At 40.7% G+C, this 22849-nt stretch overlaps 2 protein-coding genes across 3 annotated transcripts in view; both read right to left on the bottom strand.

The window, feature by feature from the left end:
- The window catches only part of BMPR1A (bone morphogenetic protein receptor type 1A), a 239620-nt gene that overhangs the window by 90726 nt on the left and 126045 nt on the right, over positions 1-22849 (bottom strand). For both annotated transcript variants that reach the window (XM_080642691.1, XM_080642690.1), the window contains exon 2: positions 13939-14054. The gene's annotated coding sequence lies outside the window, so the exon portion shown is untranslated. The remainder of the gene's footprint in view (positions 1-13938; positions 14055-22849) is intronic.
- On the bottom strand, positions 7342-22242 carry LOC308233526 (NEDD4-binding protein 1-like; the record flags this gene model as incomplete). The annotated part of the gene is given in 5 exon segments (XM_080640567.1): positions 7342-7667; positions 7719-7734; positions 7738-8176; positions 13939-14054; positions 22141-22242. Coding segments are annotated over 5 exon segments (999 nt in total).

Below are 22849 nucleotides of genomic sequence, written 5' to 3' on the forward strand. Positions count from 1 at the left end.
ATCCCCACTGTTTTTTACGGCCAGAAGTTATGGGGAGTTCTCTTCCTAGAACTGGAACGCTAGGCTGAGAGGCCTGATGTGAGTCTGAGGACCCCTTGCTCCTCAGGGAGACCTCTGCAGCCGAGACGTACCTCCCCATTTTTAACCACCACATGTGGGTGTGGGACCAGCCTGTTCCCTGTATCCACCTCTCCTACCAGTCATGATATGGCTTGTTTTTTATATCCTTAGTTGTAGGACTTCTGTTCAGCTAGATTTCAGGCAGTTCTGAAAGATGGTTGTTCTATAGTTTAGTTGTATTTTTGATTTGGTTGTGAGGATGTGAGTACCACATTTACCTATGCTGCCATCTTGACCCAAAGCCTTGGGTTGAAAATTGTTGTGAATTATAAAATTTATTGGCATAGTTATTCAAGGTATTGTCTTATTTTAAAAGATTCTCTTCTATATCTAAGGTTATGGTCCCCTTTTACATTTCTAATACTATTTGTGCTTTCTGCATTTTTCTTGATCCATCATTCAAATGGTTTGTTTATTTTACCAGTCTTTTCAAGAAACCAAGTTTTTTTGGCTTTGTTAATCCTGCCCACTGAATCTTGAAGAAAATTTTCCCCATTAATTTCAAGCCCCAATTCTATCACTTATTAGTTAGAAGTTTGTATAAGTTTCTCTCTGTACCTTAGTTTTCTCATCTGTAAAATAGGAATAACAATAGTAGTATCTACCTTACAGGGTTGTTGTAAAGATTAAATGAGGAAAACCTTGTAAAGTACATGGAACAGTATTTAGTACATAGAAAGTGCTCTACAAGTGTTAGCTTTTATCTTTACCATCTATTTTATTTCACTTGAATTTATCCTGTTGTTCTTTTCCTAATTTAAATTAGATACTTAGCTTATATTTAATTTCTATTTATTTATTTATTTATTTATTTATTTATTTATTTATTTATTTATTTATTTAAAAAATATAGTTTAACAGAGGGGGAAGGGTAGAGGGGAGGGAAACATCAATGATGAGAGAGAATCATTGATCAGCTCAATACACTGGGGATCGAGCCTGCAACCCAGGCATGTGCCCTGACCAGAAATCGAACTGTAACCTCCTGGATCATAGGTCAACACTCAACCACTGAGCCATGCCAGCTGGGCTTAATTTCTTTTCTTTTTTTTTTAAATATATTTTATTGATATTTTACAGAGAGGAAGGGAGAGGGATAGAGAGCCAGAAACATTGATGAGAGAGAGACATCGATCAGCCGCCTCCTGCACACCTCCCACTGGGGATGTGCCCGCAACCAAGGCACATGCCCCTGACCGGAATCGAACCCGGGACCCTTCAGTCCGCAGGCCGACGCTCCATCCACTGAGCCAAACCGGTTTTGGCTTAATTTCTATTTTTAAATGTGAGTACACAGGGCTTCCCTATGTCACACAAGTTTTAATATATCCTAATTGTCTTTATCATTTACCTCTAGATATTTTCTAATTTGTATTATTTTATTTATTTTTGACCAATGGGATTTATGGAAGATACACTTTTCATTTTTCAAATGTGGGGTTTGTATATACTGTTTGCTATTCATTTGTAACTTAAGTGCATTTACTGACAGAAAATACGGTTGATACAACTTTTTGAAATGTATTAGTACAGACTAGTAAAACCAAATGATCATGTCATACTCTCTGCTTAAGAATCTATAAATATTCTCAATTCACAGGATGGAATTAGCAAGACATAAAAGAGTTGTTATGATCTGGCCTTTGCTGGGCTAATACTAGTATATCCGCGCACTCCTCCACACCCTTACAATGACCCAACTGTGCAGAAATCACTGTGGCCTCTCCATCTCTACAGGCATTCCCTCGGAGACTTTTCCTTCCTGTGCACATCCTTTGTGCTCTTCCCTTGGTTTTTCACCAGGTTAACTGTAATTCATTCTTCCAAGATTTGCTCTATGAGTAATCTTTTTTTTTTTTTTAAATCTATTTTATTGGTATTTTACAGAGAGGAAAGGAGAGGGATAGAAAGCTAGAAACATCGATGAGAGAGAAACATCGATCAGCTGCCTCCTGCACACCCCCCACTGGGGATGTGCCCGCAACCAAGGTACATGCCCTTGACCGGAATCGAACCCGGGACCCTTCAGTCCGCAGGCCGACGCTCTATCCACTGAGCCAACCCGCTTTCGGCAACTATGAGTAATCTTTGTAAGCAATCCCTGATCCCTATTCATCGGTCTGAGTGAGGGTCCCACCTCTGTACTTCAAGTGTACCCAGAACACACACCATAGCAATTTCACAGTTCTTGACTAACAGTATTCAAAACTATTTATTAATAGTTGGTATGTGCCACACACTGATTAGACAGACACGGTTCCTCCACTTATAAGGTTTACTAAATCAGGTGATCTTTTTTACTTATCTTACATCAATCTCTATAATCTCTATTTTCCAGCACATCACTAAGCAAAGTAATAAATGTTTAATAAATGAATGAAAGGAATAAAAAATACTATATTCATAAGGGAAACATAATTAGGGAGTTAAAGCAACTATAATATCACATAGTATACTCTGAATAGCTCTTTATAAGTATACTGACATATAAATGGCATCTCCCAAACATAAGAGGTCCCAATGATCTCTCAGTACTAGCTCAAGAACTCTACTCCCATGATCACTGCCCTCTAGTGATTTTTAGATGCCAGAGAAAAGAAATTTAGATCTGAGTCATAAAATGGAGAACCTTACTATACTCAAACCCCCTCTTCTCAAAATACATCTGGCTTACTCCATATTTTAAATCGCCTTAGTTCTACATTTATTAGCTTTTTCTTAAAATACTGTTTTTATATTATTAAATAAGAAATCTAATATGTTCTACATACTTGACATACATTAACTCATTTAATCCCCACACTAATTTTATGAAGCAAGTATTCTCATTATGCATTTTATAAGAATAAATTTGAAAATCAAGAAGTATTACATAACTTTTTAGAAATTAAAAATTAACTTGAGGGAGTAGACTATATAAGACCAGTAAACTGGCTATAAGATAAGTAAAATGGAAATGGGGTGAAGGTGGTGAGGACAGTGGGATGGGAGGGAAGTGAAGGAGAACCTAGGTATGTACTGTTCAAAATTTTATGTAAGTACTTATTCATGTCTTGCCTATGTAACCTTTTAAAAATGAAAAAGTTGTTCTGAAAAGAGACAATCAGACCTCTGCCACTAACTCACAAAGGATGGGTGAAGGGAGAGAGAGGAAAGGAAGAAAGGAAGAAAGGAAGAAAAGGTGGGAAGGAGATGGTGCTCAGAGGAACTGGAATTTCTGACTGAGAGGCCTGGCTGGAAACTATCGTATAGACAGATGAAAATTTAAGATGGTAAAGCAGGAAAGAAGTGTGGACAAAAGGGGCCACATGCTAACCTGACAAGCTTAGGGGAGGCCTGCATGGTGGTCTTACAAACTCAGAGTCCTAAAGTAACCACAAAGGATAGTCTGAAATTAAACTTTAATTAAAAGCAGTTATGCTGGGTAGTTACATCCTAGGCTGGTATCTTCCCTGACAAGGTCAACCTTTACCTTAACTGAGCCTATCTGTTTTTTTGCATTTGTAGTAACATATCCTTGAAATGTCTGGTTAACTTGTAACTTCCTTTTTTCCGGACCCCTTGGGGCACAACCTAATGTGCCTGGGCACCAGGACAGATACAACAAATTCCTTCATTATCATGATAATTGTTCCTGCACCCACCTAAGTATGTGTCTATCATTTTACTTTTTATCCAATCCCAGGGGTTACCCCCCCCTGCTTTGCTTTCTCCCGCCTCTCTAATCGATCACCAATGGATTTCATATAACCCACCTACATCCCCTCCTTTGATTGCAATATATAAAAATAGATGAAAAACCACCATTCTCCGGAGCTTTATTCCAATCCATTGAGATACTGCTCTGGCAACTGTCCACAATTTGGCTCAAATAAACTCACAAAAATCTTTTACAGGTTTGAATTTTTTTTATGTTAACAGAAGTATTAGGATGGAGGATGAAGCTATGAATGGAAATGTCGCTATAGAATATTAACCAAAAAGATGCTCCCATGTATATTGTGGCATGCTCTCCCCACAGTATCATATACAACGCAATACATGAAACAACCAGGATCTACCATAAAAGCATCCAAACTGGAGAATGATCAAGTAAGAAAGCCAGGAGCATATCTACCAAACTTATATTAAGAAAAGAGCCATGGGACCTTAGCTAGGAGGAGGCAGCCTGAACTGAAGAGAAGGGGAATAAACTTTCCGTCTCCCTTCAGAGGAGCCTATTAACCAAAGAGCTGAGGGCAAGACCTGCAGGGTGTCTCTGAGACCCCAAGTTCTAGGTTTCCCTACAGAAGAGAAGAGGTGTGGGACTAAATTTTTAATGGGGTCCAAGGAGAGACCAATAGGAAAGATATAACTCAGCTTTTCCTCAAGCCTGGAGCTCTAACTGCTTTGCTACAATGCAGCGACTAACAGATTTCCTCAGACCTAGAGGCACCCTTCACCTGCAACAATAGATGTCTCCAGTCAGAACAAAGTAAGTGCTTAGGGATCCCCAAATCCCCAGGAGTGGTGGTAAAAATACACAATTCATTTAAAGGGAACTCAGCAACTGCAGCAAAAGCTAAGGTAACATCAGAACAGGTGGCTTCAATTTAAGCAGAACTAACAGTCAGTGGGTGACAGCGGACACCCAGATGGCATCAGTCATGCCAGTGAAGGAGAAGAAACGCATGGATGTCAAAATGAAGGAGCTGTCAAACTGGATGCTGATGTGAGATCGCACCTCCAGAGGCACTATCTGAGCATTCCAGGTTACTACCAGTCTCACCACAAGTATGTCAATGTGAAGAAATGGAGCATTTCTGGGGTTTCTGTGGTGCTGGCAGCTGACATACTTTACTGCTTTTCATACAAGGAACTCAAACACAAATGGCTCCACGGAATCCCTGAAGAGGGCCCCGCAGGAAGGGTGCACTCTGCATTCCCACCATGACCTTCTGGGCCCTGCACCCTTCCTTGTGGAACTCAACCTTGCTGAATCCTTTCACACACTAACTGAGAATTCACACCTAATGAAAGATGACTGATACATTTAAAAAGATTTAAATGCTGTTTTAAACTTCATTGATTTGAGAGAGAGAAAAAAACATAGACTTGTTGTCCTACCCAGTCACACATTCATTCACTGATTCTCACATCTGACCAGGGATCAAACCCCCAACCTTGGCATACCAGGATGATGTTCCAACCAACTGAGCTACCCGCCCAGGGCCAAAACATTTAAAACTTTTTTGTTGTTGTTGTTAATCCTCACCTGAGGATATTTTTCTATTGATTTTCAGAGAGTGGAAGGGATAGGAAGAGATAGAAACATCATGTGAGGGAGACACATCGATTGGTTGCCTCCTGTATGCACCCCAACCAGGGCTGGGGAACCTGTAATCAAGGTACGTGCCCTTGACCAGAATCAAACCTAGGACCCTTTAATCTGCGGGCTGATGCTCTATCCACTGAGCCAAACCGGCTAGGGCTAAAATGTTTTTAAAGGATGAGACTGGCTGAATCAGAAGGCTGCGGTGTTGATTAGAACGGAGAGCAGAGGCCCCCAGCATGCAGAGCTCCAGTACAAGCTGCCCTGCTGCTCTGATTCCCCAACTCCAAGGGACTGGAGGTACCTGGGGCAGACAGAGATGCTGTGTAGATTCTCTGACAAGTCCCAAAGAGGTTATTGCAACACAGACCTCTAGATTTTCTGATGGAAGGACATGCCTTCTATAACACTGTATGAAAAGTATAGCCCCTTGCATGATACTGGGCCCTAGTAAAGAACCCAACCATGGAACATCAAAGGTTTTGTGACTACGGCTACCCATCACGATCCACCAAGTCACAAGGTCAGGTGTACAGTGGAAACAGTGTATTTGTAGCAGGACCTAGGCAGGTGCAGAGGGGGACAGGAAACAACAAGAGGCTACTAGCAGTGGTTCTCAACCTTTCTAATGCCGCGACCCTTTAATACAGTTGCTCATGTTGTGGTGACCCCCAACCATAAAATTATTTTCGTTGCTACTTCATAACTGTAATTTTGCTGCTGTTATGAATCGTAATGTAAATATCTGTGTTTTCCGATGGTCTTAGGCTCTACAGCAGCGGTTTTCAACCTGTGGGTCGCGACAGTAGCAAAATTACAGTTATGAAGTAGCAACGAAAATAATTTTATGGTTGGGGGTCACCACAACATGAGGAACTGTATTAAAGGGTCGTGGCATTAGAAAGGTTGAGAACCACTGAGCTAGAGCCTCATGTCACTGATCTGTATCACTTTCCTGTCTTCACTCTGCTCACACCAATGGCTCTATGTGAGGTCCTTGGTACCAATGACAAAACAGAAAAACCTGGGGCCTGGTTATCAGATTCAAGTCACAGGTGAGTGTACTGCTCTCCAGCCCTACATGATGGCTCTGAGACAACAGTGAGGAGAAAATTCTCTCAGTGGGGTATGCTAACTCCGTGGTCGGCAAACTGCGGCTCGCGAGCCACATGTGGCTCTTTGGACCCTTGAGTGTGGCTCTTCCACAAGATACGATGGCCTGGGCGAGTCTATTTTGAAGAAGTGGCGTTAGAAGAAGTTTAAGTTTAAAAAATTTGGCTCTCAAAAGAAATTTCAATCGTTGTACTGTTGATATTTGGCTCTGTTGACTAATGAGTTTGCCTACCACTGTGCTAACTGATTAGGGAGACAGAAGGAACAACTATAAAGAGACAAGAAAGCTGGAGAACAGCCATGTAGATGCACAAAGTGCCAATCTTTATATCTTATGCTAATGCCCACCAACCACAGAGGCGGCATTTCACGACATCTCAGCTACAGATGGGATAACTGATCGGTGGACCTTAGCCACCTCAAAGCTTGACCAACAGGGCCATGAGTGGAGCAGTGCCAGAGGAAGGCTTTACACAGGCCAACAGCACAGGCTCCTTCTTTTTTTGTTTGTTTTGTTTTATTTAGAAAGGTTAATCATATTCATTTGTCAATATTCTCAGCTTTAAGGAAAATAGTTTAAAAAATATAAAAATGTCAATACACTCGAGTCACTGCTAGGAAACAGTCTGAGCAGGCAAAGAAGGACTCTCCTCCGACAGGAAACGGCACTCTGATAGCAGCATCGTTATATAGAAAAGAGCTGGCTTGAAAACACAGGCTTTATACACAAATCGGGTCCGCTCCTCTCCAGTCCGCACAGCGGCTCCTACCGCCTCTTCACAGTGTGCGGCCCACGCTCAGTCCAGCACCATGGCCGACAGTGCATTCAGGTCCTTCACGTAGGGGTGAGCCACCAGGATCTGGTCGATCTTCAGCCTCTGCTCCGAGTCGGGGAAGATCTTCAGCAGGGCCTCCCTCAGCTCGCTGGTCTCAGCCAAGGACCGCTGGGCAGGCAGGGGCATGCTGGGCGGGAGGCCGGGCAGGCCGGGCCCCGGGGGAAAGCGGGGCTGCTGGGGTAGCCAGTGGCCAGGTGGGTGGTCCTGGACCCGGGCGGGGGGCTGGTGGCTGGTGCCGGCGGCTTGGGTGCTGGGGACCCGAAAGCTGGGGTCGAACCTGCCCATGGCTGGCAGGGAGGGGAGCAGGGACTGCAGGTCCCTAAGGAAGACTTCCTTCTAAAGAAACTCTTCTAATCAAGGTACACTCCTTCCCAGAGGGTCGTTGGGAACCATGAATATGTCCCCCATGAAGGTGTACTGGAGCAGCCTTTTTGTAATGATTTCTCTCCAAGACACCAACTCAGTTACAAACTCTCTGAAGTTGTCATTTGTTACGATGATGCCACCAGTTTTGTCCGCTAAGTGTAGCAGGAACCTGTCGTCGTGGGAAGCGATCCGCTCCCCGAAGACCATCCGGGCGGGGGTCAGGGACAGGGTGCCCAGCTCCTGCAGCTGCGTCAGGAAGTGCTGCTCCGTGACGTTGGGGTCACGCCTGGTCCTCCACTGCGGGACGAACACGGTGATGTTGCGGTTCCCCAGCTTCCAGAAGTACTCGACCGCGATGGTGATGCCCCGGCAGGAAGCACAGGCTCCTTCTGATGAAGGTGACCGAATGACTGCTTGTGTAGAAGGCCAACTGACACATGTGGGTGCAGAACAGACACTTACTTCAAATGTGGGCTTGTCTCCTCCCTACCACCCCGTTACAGCACATCCTATTGCCAGCTCCATTATCACCAGGTTTACAGAGCGTCTTATGGAGAACAACTACTATGGTCCAGGACTAAAAGCAGTAATGGGTACTACCGCTTGTCCCACTAACCTCCTGTCTTAGAGATTTCTTCTAGCAATTATAACCAGCACCACTTTGAAGGGTCACTGACAGAGCAGACTTAATGGGACATGCGGTGATCTAAGTAGTAAAAGGTGTGGACCAAGCAGGCATGCGGGGCACTCTGAACACACCTCCTCAGCACAGCTGCCGTCTCATTACAGCCATGCTGCACTTCTGTGTACTGCCCGGCAGCACCTGGGGAGCATTGTGAGCCCAAGGGTTTTTGTAACACTGAGGCACAACCACATGAGTGCCCATGTTAAAGCTCAAGGAGCAACCCTCAGCTCCCTGTCCTTTGGTGGGACAATACTGAAGTGCATTTCGAGGATCCCCAGGGTGATGGAATCCCAGTTGCCCAATGATAACTAGTTCATTAACACACTTGATGTAAATTTACGCTCTCTGTCTCATTTTTCCTATTCTCTCATTTCTGCTTCATTGGATTACCTCCCAAATAAACTACTCAGCCATAGTCCTTATCTCAGGCTCTACTTTCAAAAGAATCCCCAACTGAGAAGTGATGCAGTCAGGGCTCAAACGGAAGCAGCTTGGCTCCAGTGTCCACGCTTTTGACAAGAGTGTGTTGCCTCTTAAAGCAGCAAGCAGCATGTGGTGCTACACATAAGGAATACTAAACGTAAGTCCGAAGCAATGAACATGTACACAAAACCACATGGAGACATCTTATCCTTCCACTGTTGAAGAAAACCAGAAAAAAGTGCAGGACATTTGTAGCAAAAACCTAATTAAATCAACTACACACATATACACACCCCAACAACACTATATGTCCTACAAGGATATATTCATTCAAAGGTATATCGCATACAAATTAGAGACGTTTGCTCTGGCAGGAAGAGAGAAAATGGGAGCAGAGATCAAGAATAAAAGAGATAAGATAAATAAATGAGGGACCTTATAAAGAACAAAGACAGTAATTTTACTGCCATAAACTGAAAGTCTGATTAACTCTAGTTTTTAAACCACAGTTCAAAACAGAGAGAAAAACAAAGGGAACATACTGTCACTACCTTAAATAAAAAATGTTACTATCAATGGAAGTTATAAAAATAAATATGTAGCTATGAACTTTTTAAAAAAATTCATCTGTGGCCCTGGCCAGTTTTGCTCAGTGGATAGAGCGTCAGCCTGCAGACTGAAGGGTCCTGGGTTTGATTCTGGTCAAGGGCAGATGTCCAGGTTGTGGGCTCGATCCCCAGTGTGGGGTGTGCAGGAGGCAGCCAATCAATGATTCTCTCTCATCATTGATGTTTCTTTCTCTCTCTCTCCCTCTCCTTTCCTCTCTAAGACCAATTAAAAAAAAAAATACCCAAAAAACAAAAACCTTTAAATGTATATCTATGTTGATAATATAATACAAATATTAATTTGAGATTGTAACAGGATTTAAAAATATCCTCACTTGAGGATATTTTTTCCATTGATTTTTAGAGAGAGTGGAAGGGAGGGGAGAGACAGAGAGAGACACATGTATTGGTTGCTTCTCACACGCTCCCAGACTAGGCTGGGATCAAACCTGCAACCAAGGTATGTGCCCTTGGCCGGATTGAACCCCAAACCCTTCAGTCTGTGGACTGATGCTCTAAACACTGAGAAACCGGTTAGGGCTTAATTTGATTTAAAAAATATATGTTTATATTGATTTTAGAGAGAGGAAGGGAGAGGGAGAGAGAGAAACATCAATGTGAGAAACATTGATTGGCTGCCTCCTGCACGCCCCCTACTGGGCATCAAGCCTGCAACCGGGCATGTGCCCTGAGCAGGAATCGAACTGGAACCTCCTGCTTCATAGGTTGATGCTCAACAACTGAGCCACTCCATCCAGGCAGAGAATTTAACTGAATTTATTTAGAGAGGAAATAAATTGATAATAGTTCAAAGCCCAATGTTTTCTTAACGTGAATGCTTTCTTTCCTCTACAATGTAATGTGTTCTGGTTTTACACAATATACAATTAGGGAACAAACAGTGACTACTTTATTTTCAATATACAGTTTTAGATTTTTTCTAAATATTGCAAAGTCCTAAATCATGAGTTGAGTTGAAAAAAACAAAAGCATCAAAACTAGCTAGTTTTATCTGAGGTAACTTATTACCTCACTATAAGGTATTTCTCTAAGGACAATACCATACTACGCTTACTTGTTAATGTGGAACTATCACATTTTGTTTAATAAATTTCTCCACAGGCTGTATTCATTTACCAGTAACTCTATAAAAACAAGATAATACCGTCCTTCATTAAGTGTCAGAATTATACCTGTAGAAATACTTTAAACATTCTTAATTTCACTGACTCTTACATAGCATTTAAAACTATAGCAAAAGAGATAAATATGAACAGAAGAGTATTTTTCTATAACATGCTCTTCTTCTATAAGAGACAATACTTGTATTTTTCATACTACTCCCTTTCAATACGCTAAAGCTTGAAAAATCATGTATAAAAACATTTGTTGTATGTAAGAATTACTTATGTTTGCTATTAATGATGATCAGCACTATCCCTACTATCAAGATAAAAATATGAACATAATCACCTCTTCCCAACATCGAGTCACAAATCAGTGTTTCTTCAGCTTTCACAATATCTACTCCATTTAGTCTTTTTTTTTTTATTTCCACTACTAGAGGCCCAGTGCACGAATTCGTGTATGGGTGGGGTCCGGCTGGCCCGCACCGATGGGGGCCCATTGGGCCGGGCCAGCCAGGGGGAGGGGCAGTGGGTGGTTGGTGGCCGATCAGGGGCTGGCCAGGGGGTAGGGGGATGATCAGACTGGTTGGCTGCCGCAGTGCGCACCATAGCCACTGCTCTTTCTGGTCGTTCTGCCATTGCAGTCACTGGGCTTTTATATATGTATAGATTACCACTCTGGTTAAATTCGGATTATCTCACGTCTGTCTACTGCTACAACTATCTGAGCTCCCCGATGCCTCACTCCACATCCCTAATGATGTATGTTCATACCTCACTGTTACAGTAAATTGCCCAAAATGTAATTTTCTCTAAGTCACACTTCCTACCCTTACCAAGACCTCCACCACATGACTACAGAAGTATTCGTTTTCTATTAATCAGCTTTTCCAGAAACATCTTTTTATTTTTTAAATATATTTTATTGATGTTTTACAGAGAGGAAGGGAGAGGGAGAGAGAGCTAGAAACATCAATGAGAGAGAAACTTCAATCAGCTGCCTCCTGCACACTCCCCACTGGGGATGTGCCCGAAACCAAGGTACATGCCCTTGACCGGAATCGAACTTGGGACCCTTCAGTCCGCAGGCCGACGCTCTATCCACTGAGCCAAACCGGTTAGGGCCAGAAACATCTTTTAATTCTTTCTTTACCTATCCAAATTCTACTGATTTTTCAAAGCCCAGCTCAAACAACCCCTCTGATTTCTACTTGTACTTCTCAGAGCTATAGAACCCTGACTAGAAAGTAATGATTTACTCTTTTGGCATTCATCACTTTTATCTGGCAATGTAGGTTATCATTACTCATATTACACACACATATATATACACACACTTTATTGATATGACACACACTTTATTTTTATGACTATAAAACAGAGGATGGGACCATGTTCTTTTTTTTCTGATTTTGTCTTTCTGACTTTGTTACAGTTTAACAGGGACAAAAAAAAAAGTAGTATCTTGTAGAATAAAAATAAGTGCCTTAAATTAGGAGGAACATATTCTTAGAGTCAAAGGAATTGAGATCAGAAGGAACCTTAGGGATGAATTGCACTGAGATGGATTTTTAAAAGTTGATAGATAGGTCTTCCACAGGTGAGAAAAAGAGGAAAAGCATGCCAGGAAAAAAAAATAACATGAATAGAAAGGAGAGAAAATATAAAACAATTTTAACTCATTGGCTAAAGCGCATCGTACATGTAAGGGTAGACAAGAAGAAAATTAAACATCTGTTCAATAACCAATGCTACAGATTTTCATAATTTTAGGTATGTTGATTCCTATCTTAATCAAGAGCCTCATTATTTTTTGCTTAAAACAATTAAGAGTATCATAATCATCTCTCTGCTTTTGTCATCTTCCCCCTTCCAAACTATCATTCATATCACTGCCAGATTAATTTTGACAAAATATGATTATAATCCACAATCCAAAACACCTGTTAAAAATTTTCAAAGATGGCCAACTACTCAAAAGATAAAATCTAAACTCCCAACCATGGCATTCAAAGTTCTTCACAATCAACATCTTTCCAGCCTTGTACCTCAAATCATCTCTTATATAATGAATTCAACAAAATGTTTTCTTCTGTCTTTTATATATTCCACACATTTCAAATTTCCCCTGCTTATGTTGGGCTCTGTGCATGAAATTCCCTTGCCACCCAGAAATCCTCTACTCAATGGTCAAGATTCTACTCAAACGCCACTTCCTTCTTGCAGCCTCCCCGTCGCCGCCCACCCCGCCTCCGGCCCCAGTTTCTCCTCTAACTTTGGTAGAGCCTTTCTAGGTGATGCCACTACACTTTCCAATTTCATATAGCACTTTCCAAACTGCCCTAGAATGAACTGTTTGCATACTCATCTCTAAACATATTATTTGAGGCCCTGGCTAGGTAGCTCAGTTGGAACAACAAATCGGTGCTCTCTCTGTTTTCTCAAAATCAATAAAAGCATATCCTTAGCCCTGGCCAGTTTGCTCAGTGGTTAGAGTGTCAGGCCGAAGGGTCTCAGATTCGATTCCCAGTCAAGGGCACATTCCTTGGTTGCAGGCTTGGTCCCTGGCCCCCGTCAGGGTGAGTGTGGGAGGCAACCAATCAATGTGTCTCTTTCACATTGATGTTTCCTCTCTCTTTCTCTCTCCCCCTCCTCGCTACCTCACTTCTTTCTTCGCTCTCTAAAAATCAATGGAAAATTATCCTCAGCTGAGGATTTTTTTAAAAGTGTATGTCTTGTCTATTTTTTAAAATGTAGATCCCTGAAGAATTCAAACCTTACCTGATAATTTGAGGCTCAAAATGAATTTGAAAATGATGAATATGATTTCTCTGTACATATTGTTTTAGAATGATTTCTTTCCCCTATCCATGTTCCTTACTTCTTTAAATGAAATAAATTCTATCTCCAAAGATCTATTATTCTAAGATAATTTTATCCTAAAATTTAAATGTGTGAATGTTTCAGAAAACATTCATTTTTACATAATCTTCTATTTTGAACTCTGCTTAGTCATCTTTAGCAGGAATATATATATATATTTATATATATATATATAAAAATATACATAATTTAATGCTTATTTTCTACAGTTAAAGAAAGTGTTATTAGTAATAAATATTTTTTATTCCTGAAGAGGTTCACCATTATTAGGAGAGAAGAATATATTACAACTACTTATGATTCATAAGGAAGGTGCCATGGTTGGGAGTTTAGATTTTATCTTTTGAGTAGTAGATTAAAGAAACTAAATAAGTTAAAGGTATAGCAGTGATTTAGAACTATTTTCAATTGTTAAAAATGATGTTTCACATTATTCTAATTATTTTCTTAAAAGTCTTTTTCTTACCTCAGAGATGTACTAGAGATAAAACTGTGCTTCCAATTTTCTCCAAGCAGCTTTGACCTATGCTTCCATCTCATGAATTCCAAGACAGTATTAAACTGATGCATATTTTCATAAATCTGTTTAGGAAAGAAGAACTTATTTCAGACTGAAAAAACTTTTGTCAAAAGAACACACATAGAAATAATACTAAAAATTCATCATGTATAAAACTATATACTTTCTATGTAAATTCAATGAAAAGTTCTACCGTATTTTAGAAACTTATCACTTTACCATTTCCCAACCTCTACCCAAAGAAGTGTCCCATTTTGAGTATTTTTATATTTAAATAGGCCCTGGCCGGGTGGTTGGAGCATTGTTCGGTATACCAAAAGGTCTCGGGTTCGATCCCTGGTGGGGCAAGAACAGGAGGCAACTGATAAATGCTTCTCTCACATCAATGTTTCTCATTTTCTCCCTCCCCCTCTAAAATCAATAAAAATATATCCTTGAGTGAGGATTTTAAAAAACCATGAGTATTTAAAACAAAAAAGGTAATAGTTCTATGGAAAAAATTACTCACATGTAAAATTTCTGAAGTGGCTCAGGCCTTTGGAAAAAGAATAATCTCAAATCGAAAAAACAGAAACAGCTAGAAGCAGCACCAATATTTATAATTCTACAACATTCAGATTCCTCCCTAGGCAAAATATATTTGAACACTCAGCTAGTACCCCTATTTTTCCACTTTTTTTCTTTTAATCCTCACCCAAGGATATTTTTTCTATTGATTTCTAGAGAGGGTGGAAGGGAGGGAGGAGGGGAAGAAAGAGAGAGACACATGGATTGGTTGCCTCTTGAACGCACCCCTACCGGGGCTGGGGAACCTGCAACCAAGGTACTTGGTTGCCCTTTGATCCCATAGGCCTATGCTCTAACCACTGAGCTACCAGCCAGGGCCCTATTTTCACTCTTTATCACAAAGTTTTAGTAAGCACTTTTTTTCATTTTGGTCAAATTTCCACCTAGAATATTAGGAATTGTGAGGGTCAAGAATTAATTGCACAGGTTGGTCTAATCATGGGATAGGTTTCAACTACATGACTACCTTCCTGCATTAGTGCACTCCTGCATGAAGAGACAATATTCATAAATCTAAACACTGGAAACAAAAATGTTAAAGATAGGTGTGCTATTTCCTTAGAGGTCTTAAAAATAGGTTCCTTCAAATGTGTCTTTTAACTAAAACTTCAAACAGCAAGTATTGTTTCATATTTAAAAAGTGAAAAGTTTAAGCTGTATGAACATTACCTATGCCCCATTGCAAGGTCAAAATGCCCTTGTCTTCCAGTCCATTTAGAAGTATCATGTATGTCACACTGAGGTTTGGTAAGTAGTCTTGACAATAATGACTAAATTCATGTACTAGTAAATGGGCAATCGGAACTGGTCTCCATATCAGATAGCAGCCTTTCTTACAGTCAAGCGTTGCCTCTCAGCAGGCAGGCTGCCGCAGAGCTGTGCAAATCTTTCCCATGGGCAGACTCCCTAGGAAAGCAATCAGGAATGCTTTGCCTGCGTTCAGGGGCCTTAACAGTCTTCTCAATGCACTAGTTAGCTACAACTTAACCAGGTCCGTAACATTTCTCTGGGTAAGACTCCAACATCACTCAGAAAAATGATGCAGGGCAGGAATGGAAACTTGGTGTTAAGGTTTAAAAAAATTTTTTTTCTAAGACAGTCAGTCTTAAAATTTTCCCTTATACTAAAAATAAATACATACATTGTGTTTCCATTTTAGAAATGGCATAGATTTTCCTCCAAACTCATTCTTTGCTAACAACTCCATTCTTCCCTAAGGGTGTGTGTGGAAAAAGAAAGTGGAACAGATTAACCTTTTCTCATAAAGGTTAAAACAGTCCATTAAAGTGACTATGTTTAAAAATATATGGACTGATTCTAATTCCACCAGATATTTCCAATGGATCCAATAGTAAGTAAAATGAACATGCAAACCACTTACCAATCACTGTTTATTATAGCACTATTTATTACAACACAGTTTCCTTAGTGTGAAAAAAAAAAGTTTCAAGCTTTAGGCTAAAAAGTGTATAATAAAGGAAAATATACTGTCTTCAAAGTCCAAGATCCTGAATCATCTATCCTCCCTCCATTCTCTTACATGCACAAATATATGACAAAACATAAACTTCAGAAAATCTTTCCTAAGGGCTGTTTCAGACCAGCTAAGTCACATTGGACTTCTTTACTAAGAGGTAAATAAAGGCAATCAAAAGGACAGAGTGTGCTTCACAGAAGATACAGATCTGCAAATCCCTTTTTGCAAACCAGAAATTCTGTGAATGAAGAAAAGCTTTCCCTACTTCGCAGTACAGTGCTACAGTCCTATAACCCAAGGTATAAACACGCACATGTGCAGAAATGGGATTTACACGGGCAAAATGTCCCCCAAACCTTTAATCACTTAACTTTCAAGGTAATTTACCACAAGCTTTCAGCATGATGAACTTATCTTCAACAACCCTAAGAGATCCAGTCAAGACGGAACACTAAGCAAGTTGTAAGTAATACAATTTTCATCGAAGATTTAATGTCTAAAATTTCAAGCCTGTAAGTTCTAGGAAACACATTAAGGAAAAGGTAATTCTTTTAAAAACACATCAGAGCTTCTTAATGATTCAGAATTCATGAAAATCAAACTTTCTAGATATATAGTCTAATATTTTGTAATACTAAGCTAACATTAGAATTTTTACTCAGTAAGCATCTCCAAACAAATGGGGAAAGTTCATTTTAACCCACATTGCCTTTACAAAATATCTTCTTTTGCCATAAAAATGTACACATCCTTTTGGTTCTCAAAATTATTAAAGTGGTTAAATCTAAAACCACTAAGGTGACTTAAAAATCACTAACCAGGGTGCTTTAAAGAGCCCATCCGTGACAAATATCAATTGTAAAGAGTATAGCTATCTTTGGCTCTGGAGTGTTACAACATCACCCATTAACTTCTCTATTAACAAGATGCACTTTATACAAAAGAATAGCATAAATATGCTTTTGATAAATAGACTAAGTCTAAGACAAACTTTAAGATGATTTTTGATTTTGTACTAGATGTCAAAAAATAGTTCTTAGTATTCACAAAATCAGCAATCTTAACTATATATTTTTTCCTTCCACCACTCCAAATCCCTTCTGCCTCATCTTCATTTTCCTTCTCTTAGCACCCATAAAAAGCACCCCACACTTACTGTACAAATACTGCTGTAAACACTACAGCCGCATTCATAGAACCATTTTAAAAAAAAACAAAAACTGGCCCCAGCCAGCTAGCTCCATTGGTTAGCATTGTCCTGATACGCCAAGGTTGTGGGTTCAATCCCAGATCAGGGCACATACAAGAATCAATCAATAAGGGGGAGAACCAAGATGGAGGCATAGGTAATCACCTATACTTGCTGCCTCTCACAACCACATCAAAACCACAACTAAACAGCAGAACAACTACCACTCAGAACCGTGGGAAAGCTGGCTGAGTGGAAGTTCCACAACTAGAGAGGTGAAGAAAGCACAGTGAGACTGGTTAGAGGTGCGGAGGCGCAGAAAGTGCTGGCACCTGGATGTGCTGCTCTTTTAACCAGGAGGGAGATACAAGCTCCCGCTTGCTCTGAACTCCAGTTCCGGGCAAGACTCTGGGGGACCCAGGCACATACGGGGAGAAACTGGACTGTCTGGCATCAGGACAGGAACGCGAGGGCAGCTTACTCTTAGAGGTGCACATAGCGATCATTGTTACTGCATGGGGGCACAGGACGCGGAGACCCGGGGACTTCTTCAGTTCAGGGCTGACTGGCAGCCATTGCTGGTTGCTCCGCCCTGGTGATTCCCAGAGAACCCCCGCCCCACCCAATTTACAACCCCACCCAAACTGTGCGCATTGGCTTTTGAATATGAATGGCCTGTCCTTTCGCCTAAAACTTATCAAACTGCAGCTGGGTCAGAGAGCCCCGGAGCTTCCAAAAGAAGGCCCAAGGCCCTAACTGGTTTGGCTCAGTGGATAGAGTGTCGGCCTGCGGACTGAAGGGTCACAGGTTTGATTCCAGTCAAGGGCATGTACCTTGGTTGTGGGCACATCCCCAGTAGGAGGTGTGCAGGAGGCAGCTGATTGATGTTTCTCTCTCATTGATGTTTCTCACTCTATATCCCTCTCCCTTCCTCTCTGTAAAATATCAATAAAATATATTAAAAAAAAAAAAAAAAAAGAAGAAGGCCCAAGGCCTGGCAGCAGCAGTGGCCTTGGTTCACAGCTGGGCCTCGCCTGGGCACTTCCAAACCCCAAACAAAGAGGAGGAATCTGCAGATGTCTCTGTAGCTCCTGCTGGGCGGCCCCAGACAGTGGCTGACCTTGCACCTCCTTGGAAATTCCAGAGCCAGTGTAGCCAGTGGTCAGAGTGAGACCACTCAAGGGGCAGATTCAGTGAACACCAAAGCCCCACTGAAGCAAGTCCTGCCCCATAAGGGTGCCTCCTGTGCAACAGATCTTCCAGTGTAGACACAGCCTGGAGGTCAATTCCTCCCAGTGATAGCAACAGCAATCAAGGGTTACCTACAACAAGACTGTGCAAACAGCCCACAAAGGGGTGCATCAAGAGCGTCCACCTAAGTGACTGGAGAGGCTGAGCCACTGGGAAATAGGACACCAACCACACAAGGCCACTCTATCAACTCAAGGAGACTTAGCAGCTACCCAGTACATCAGGGGTGGGCAAACTTTTTGACTCGAGGGCCACAATGGGTTCTTAAACTGGACCAGAGGGCCGGAACAAAAGCATGGATGGAGTGTTTGTGTGAACTAATATAAATTCAAAGTAAAGGAGCGGAGGGGAGAGCAAGCGAACCCTCCTCTCTTTCGGCTCCGCGGGCCGGATAGAACAGCCGAATGGGCCGGATTCGGCCCGTGGGCCGTAGTTTGCCCACGGCTGCAGTACAAAGAAACAAACTCAGGGACGCAACCAAAATGCGGAGACAAAGAAACAAGTCACAAAAGAAATGGATGAAAGCAAAATACTGGATATAGAGTTCAAAACCACAGTTATAAGGTTTTTCAAGAATTTTCTAGAAACCTGAGAAATTTAGTGAGACACTCAAGGATATGAAAAAGGTCCAATTAGAAATTAAGCATACACTGACTGAAATAAAGAATAATATACAGAGATCCAAAAGCAGACTAGAGGATCGCAAGAATCAAGTCAAAGATTTGAAAAACAAAGAAGCAAAAAACACCCAACCGGAAGAGCAAAAAGAAAAAAAGAATCCAAAAATATGAAGATAGTGTAAGGAGCCTCTGGGACAACGTCAAGCGTACCAACATCCGAATTATGGGGGTGCCAGAACAAGAGAGAGAACAAGATATTGAAAACCTATTTGAAGAAATAATGACAGAAAACTTGCCCCACCTGGTGAAAGAAATAGACTTACAAGTCCAGGAAGCGCACAGAACCCCAAACAAGAGGAATCTAAAGAGGACCACACCAAGACACATCATAATTAAAATGCCAAGGGCAAAGACAAAGAGAGAATATTAAAAGCAGTAAGAGAAAAACAGGTAGTTACCTACAAGGGAGTACCCATATGACTGTTAGCTGATTTCTCAACAGAAACTATGCAGGCCAAAAGGGAGTGGCAAGAAATATACAAAGTGATGAATAGCAAGATTACTCTACGAAGCAAAGCTATCATTTAGAGTTGAAGGTCAAATAAAGAGCTTCACAGATTAAGAAAAAGCTAAAGGAGTTTATCACCACCAAACCAGGATTATATGAAATGCTAAAGGGTATTCTCTAAGACAGTGTTCTCAACCTTCCTAATGCCATGATCCTTTAATACAGTTCCTCATGTTTTGGTGACCCCCAACCATAAAATTATTTTTATTGCTACTTCATAACTGTAATTTTGCTACTGTTACGAATCGTAATGTAAATATCTGATATGCAGGATGTATTTTCATTGTTACAAATTGAACATAATTAAAGCATAGTGATTAATCACAAAAACAATATGTAATTGTATATTGTGAAATATTTATTTCTAATTACAAATAAATGAAATTTTGTGTTAAGATTGCTTCTTTCTCACCAGATCAGAAATTCTCAGGGCAGTCTTTGCAAGAGCACAACGAAGATCATCTTCCACAACAAGTCTACTTCTGTATTTAGACTTGATAACCAACAAGCTGAAAAACCCTGTTTCACAAAGATATGTTGTTGGAAATGGAAGAAGGCGCAACACAGTCTCAGACAGAACAGGATATGACTGCAAACACTTGATCCAGAATTTTGTAACTGGCATTGTAGAGAAATCAGTTCTCGCTGCATCGCTGTTAGTAAGTTCAATGAACTCCTCTGCTGTCTCAGGAACATCTTCAGCTTTGACTGTGAATGGGCTTCTGGCAAGGGCAAATGGGGTGTCCAGTGGATTTGGAAAGTATGATGAAATTTTGTCTGCAAACATGTGCAAGTGTTCTTTCACAGAAATTATCATCGTAATCCTTTTGTCTGGTTCAATGTCATATTCCTCAAAGAAAGCAGATAAGGTAGGCAACATGTAAATTTTATTTTCATCCAATTTCTTTTGCCAAAGCTGAACTTTCATTTGCAATGATCGGATCTTTTCAGACAAATTGAGGCATGTTGCATTTGGTCCTTGCAGCGATAAATTTAACTCATTCAAGATGGCAAAGATGGCAACCAAGTAAGCTATTTTCTGCAGTTCACTTTTATCGCTGAAAAGTGCTTCAAACTGCGGTCTTGCTTTCTGATTAAAAAACGTTTTGAGTTCATCACGAAACTCAAAAATCACGTTTTAAAACTTTTCCTCTCGACAACCATCTCACTTCAGTGTGCAATAGCAGAGCATTGTTCGGCGCATCCAACTCATTGCACAGTTGCAAAAACAGTCGACTGTTTAAAGTGCTTGCCTTTACAAAATTGACAGAACTTATGACTTTTTCATTACTTCTTTTTTTTTTTTCAAATTTTTATTAAGGTATATGTGTACATATCTTACCATTGCCCCCCCCACCCCACTCCCATACATGCCCTCACCCCCCAATGTTTTGCATCCGTTGGTTACTCTTATATGCATGCATACAAGTCCTTCAGTTGATCTCTTATTTCCCCCACCTCTCCCTAACCTTACCGCTGTAATTAGACAGTCTGTTTGATGCTTTACTGCCTCTGTAACTATCTTTTGGTTCATCAGTTTATAATGTTTTTCATTATCCCCAAATGAGTGAGATCATGTGGTATTTTTCTTTCATTGACTGGCTTATTTCGCTTAGCATAATGTTCTCTAATTCCATCCAGGTGCCTACAAATGGTAGTAATTCCTTCTTTTTTATGGCAGCATAGTATTCAATTGTGTAGATGTACCATAGTTTTCTGATCCAGTCATCTGCTGACAGGCACCTAGGCTGTTTCCAAATCTTAGCTATTGTAAATTGTGCTGCTATGAACATAGGGGTGCATATATCCTTTCTGATTGGTGTTTCTGGTTTCTTAGGATATATTCCTAGGAGTGGGATTACTGGGTCAAATGGGAGTTCCATTTTCAGTTTTTTGAGGAAACTCCATACTGTTCTCCACAGTGGCTGCACCAGTCTGCATTCCCACCAGCAGTGCACGAGGGTTCCTTTTTCTCTGCATCCTCGCCAACACTTGTCGTTTGTTGATTTGTTGATGATAGCCATTCTGATAGGTGTGAGATGGTATCGCATTGTCGTTTTGATTTGCATCTCTCGGATAATTAGTGACTTTGTAACTCTTGTGGCAGCGTCTTAGTTGCTAATATTTGCTGATGAATCATACAGTGAGTTCCAATGACTTTTGGTGACTCATTCAGTACCAAATGTTGAAATCCAGATCGACATCCTAGCATAGCTGGAGCACTATCTATGCAAACACCACAAACCTTTTCCCAAGAGATCTTATGCTCTTTCAGAAATTAACCAACTGTGTCAAATACATCACATGCAGTAGTTGTCGTTTCAAGAGGTTTGCAAAAAAGAAACTAATCTTTAAAGTCACCATCATTAATATACCTCACATAAACCAGTAACTGTGAACAGTTTGCAACATCTGTAGATCCATCAAGCCGGATACTAAATATTGTAAGTGGAGTACATTTAATTTCCTAGATTACCTGATCAAGAACATCAGCAGATATGTCATCTATTCTTCTGTGGACAGTGTTGTTAGATAAGGAAATTGCACTCAATTTCGTAACAAATTCGTCTCCGTTCATAACTCGACCAATGTCCTTGGCCGCTGGCAACAGTAAATCCTCAGCAATGGTGTGAGGTTTCATAGCTCTGGCGATTCTGAGTGCCACCAAATATGAAGCTTCAACGGCTACTATGTTTTGTTTGTGGTACTTGCCACCAGTGTCAAGTCTGGCCTTCTTGAGTCCATCAGCTTTGCTTCTAAAATAGTTGGTATCCTTGCCGGCAAAGCTCGGATACTTGCTATCAAAATGGTGTTTTAGTTTGTTCGGCTTCATAGATTCAGCTGATAGAACTTCACAACAAATAACACATTGCGGTTTCTCAATTCCTGCTGTAATTATTGAGGTAAAACCATACCGTAAAAAATCCTCACTATATTTTCTATTCTTAACATTCTTCTCTACATGATCCATTGTCATGGGATGGTTTGCTAATGAAAATAATATATAACAATAGCTTTAATAATACAAAAGATGATACATGGCATAGTTCAGTCAATACAGTTCATTAAAGTTTCCTATGATTTACCATTCTCTGTGTTGTTTTTTTACATACATGTTACTATCACAAGGGGGCAGTATTCACATCAACCACAGCTGAATATAAAAAGACCAATCAGCATCCAGA

This window comes from Plecotus auritus (assembly GCF_963455305.1).
Source record: "Plecotus auritus genome assembly, chromosome: 9".
NCBI classification, from domain to species: domain Eukaryota; kingdom Metazoa; phylum Chordata; class Mammalia; order Chiroptera; family Vespertilionidae; genus Plecotus; species Plecotus auritus.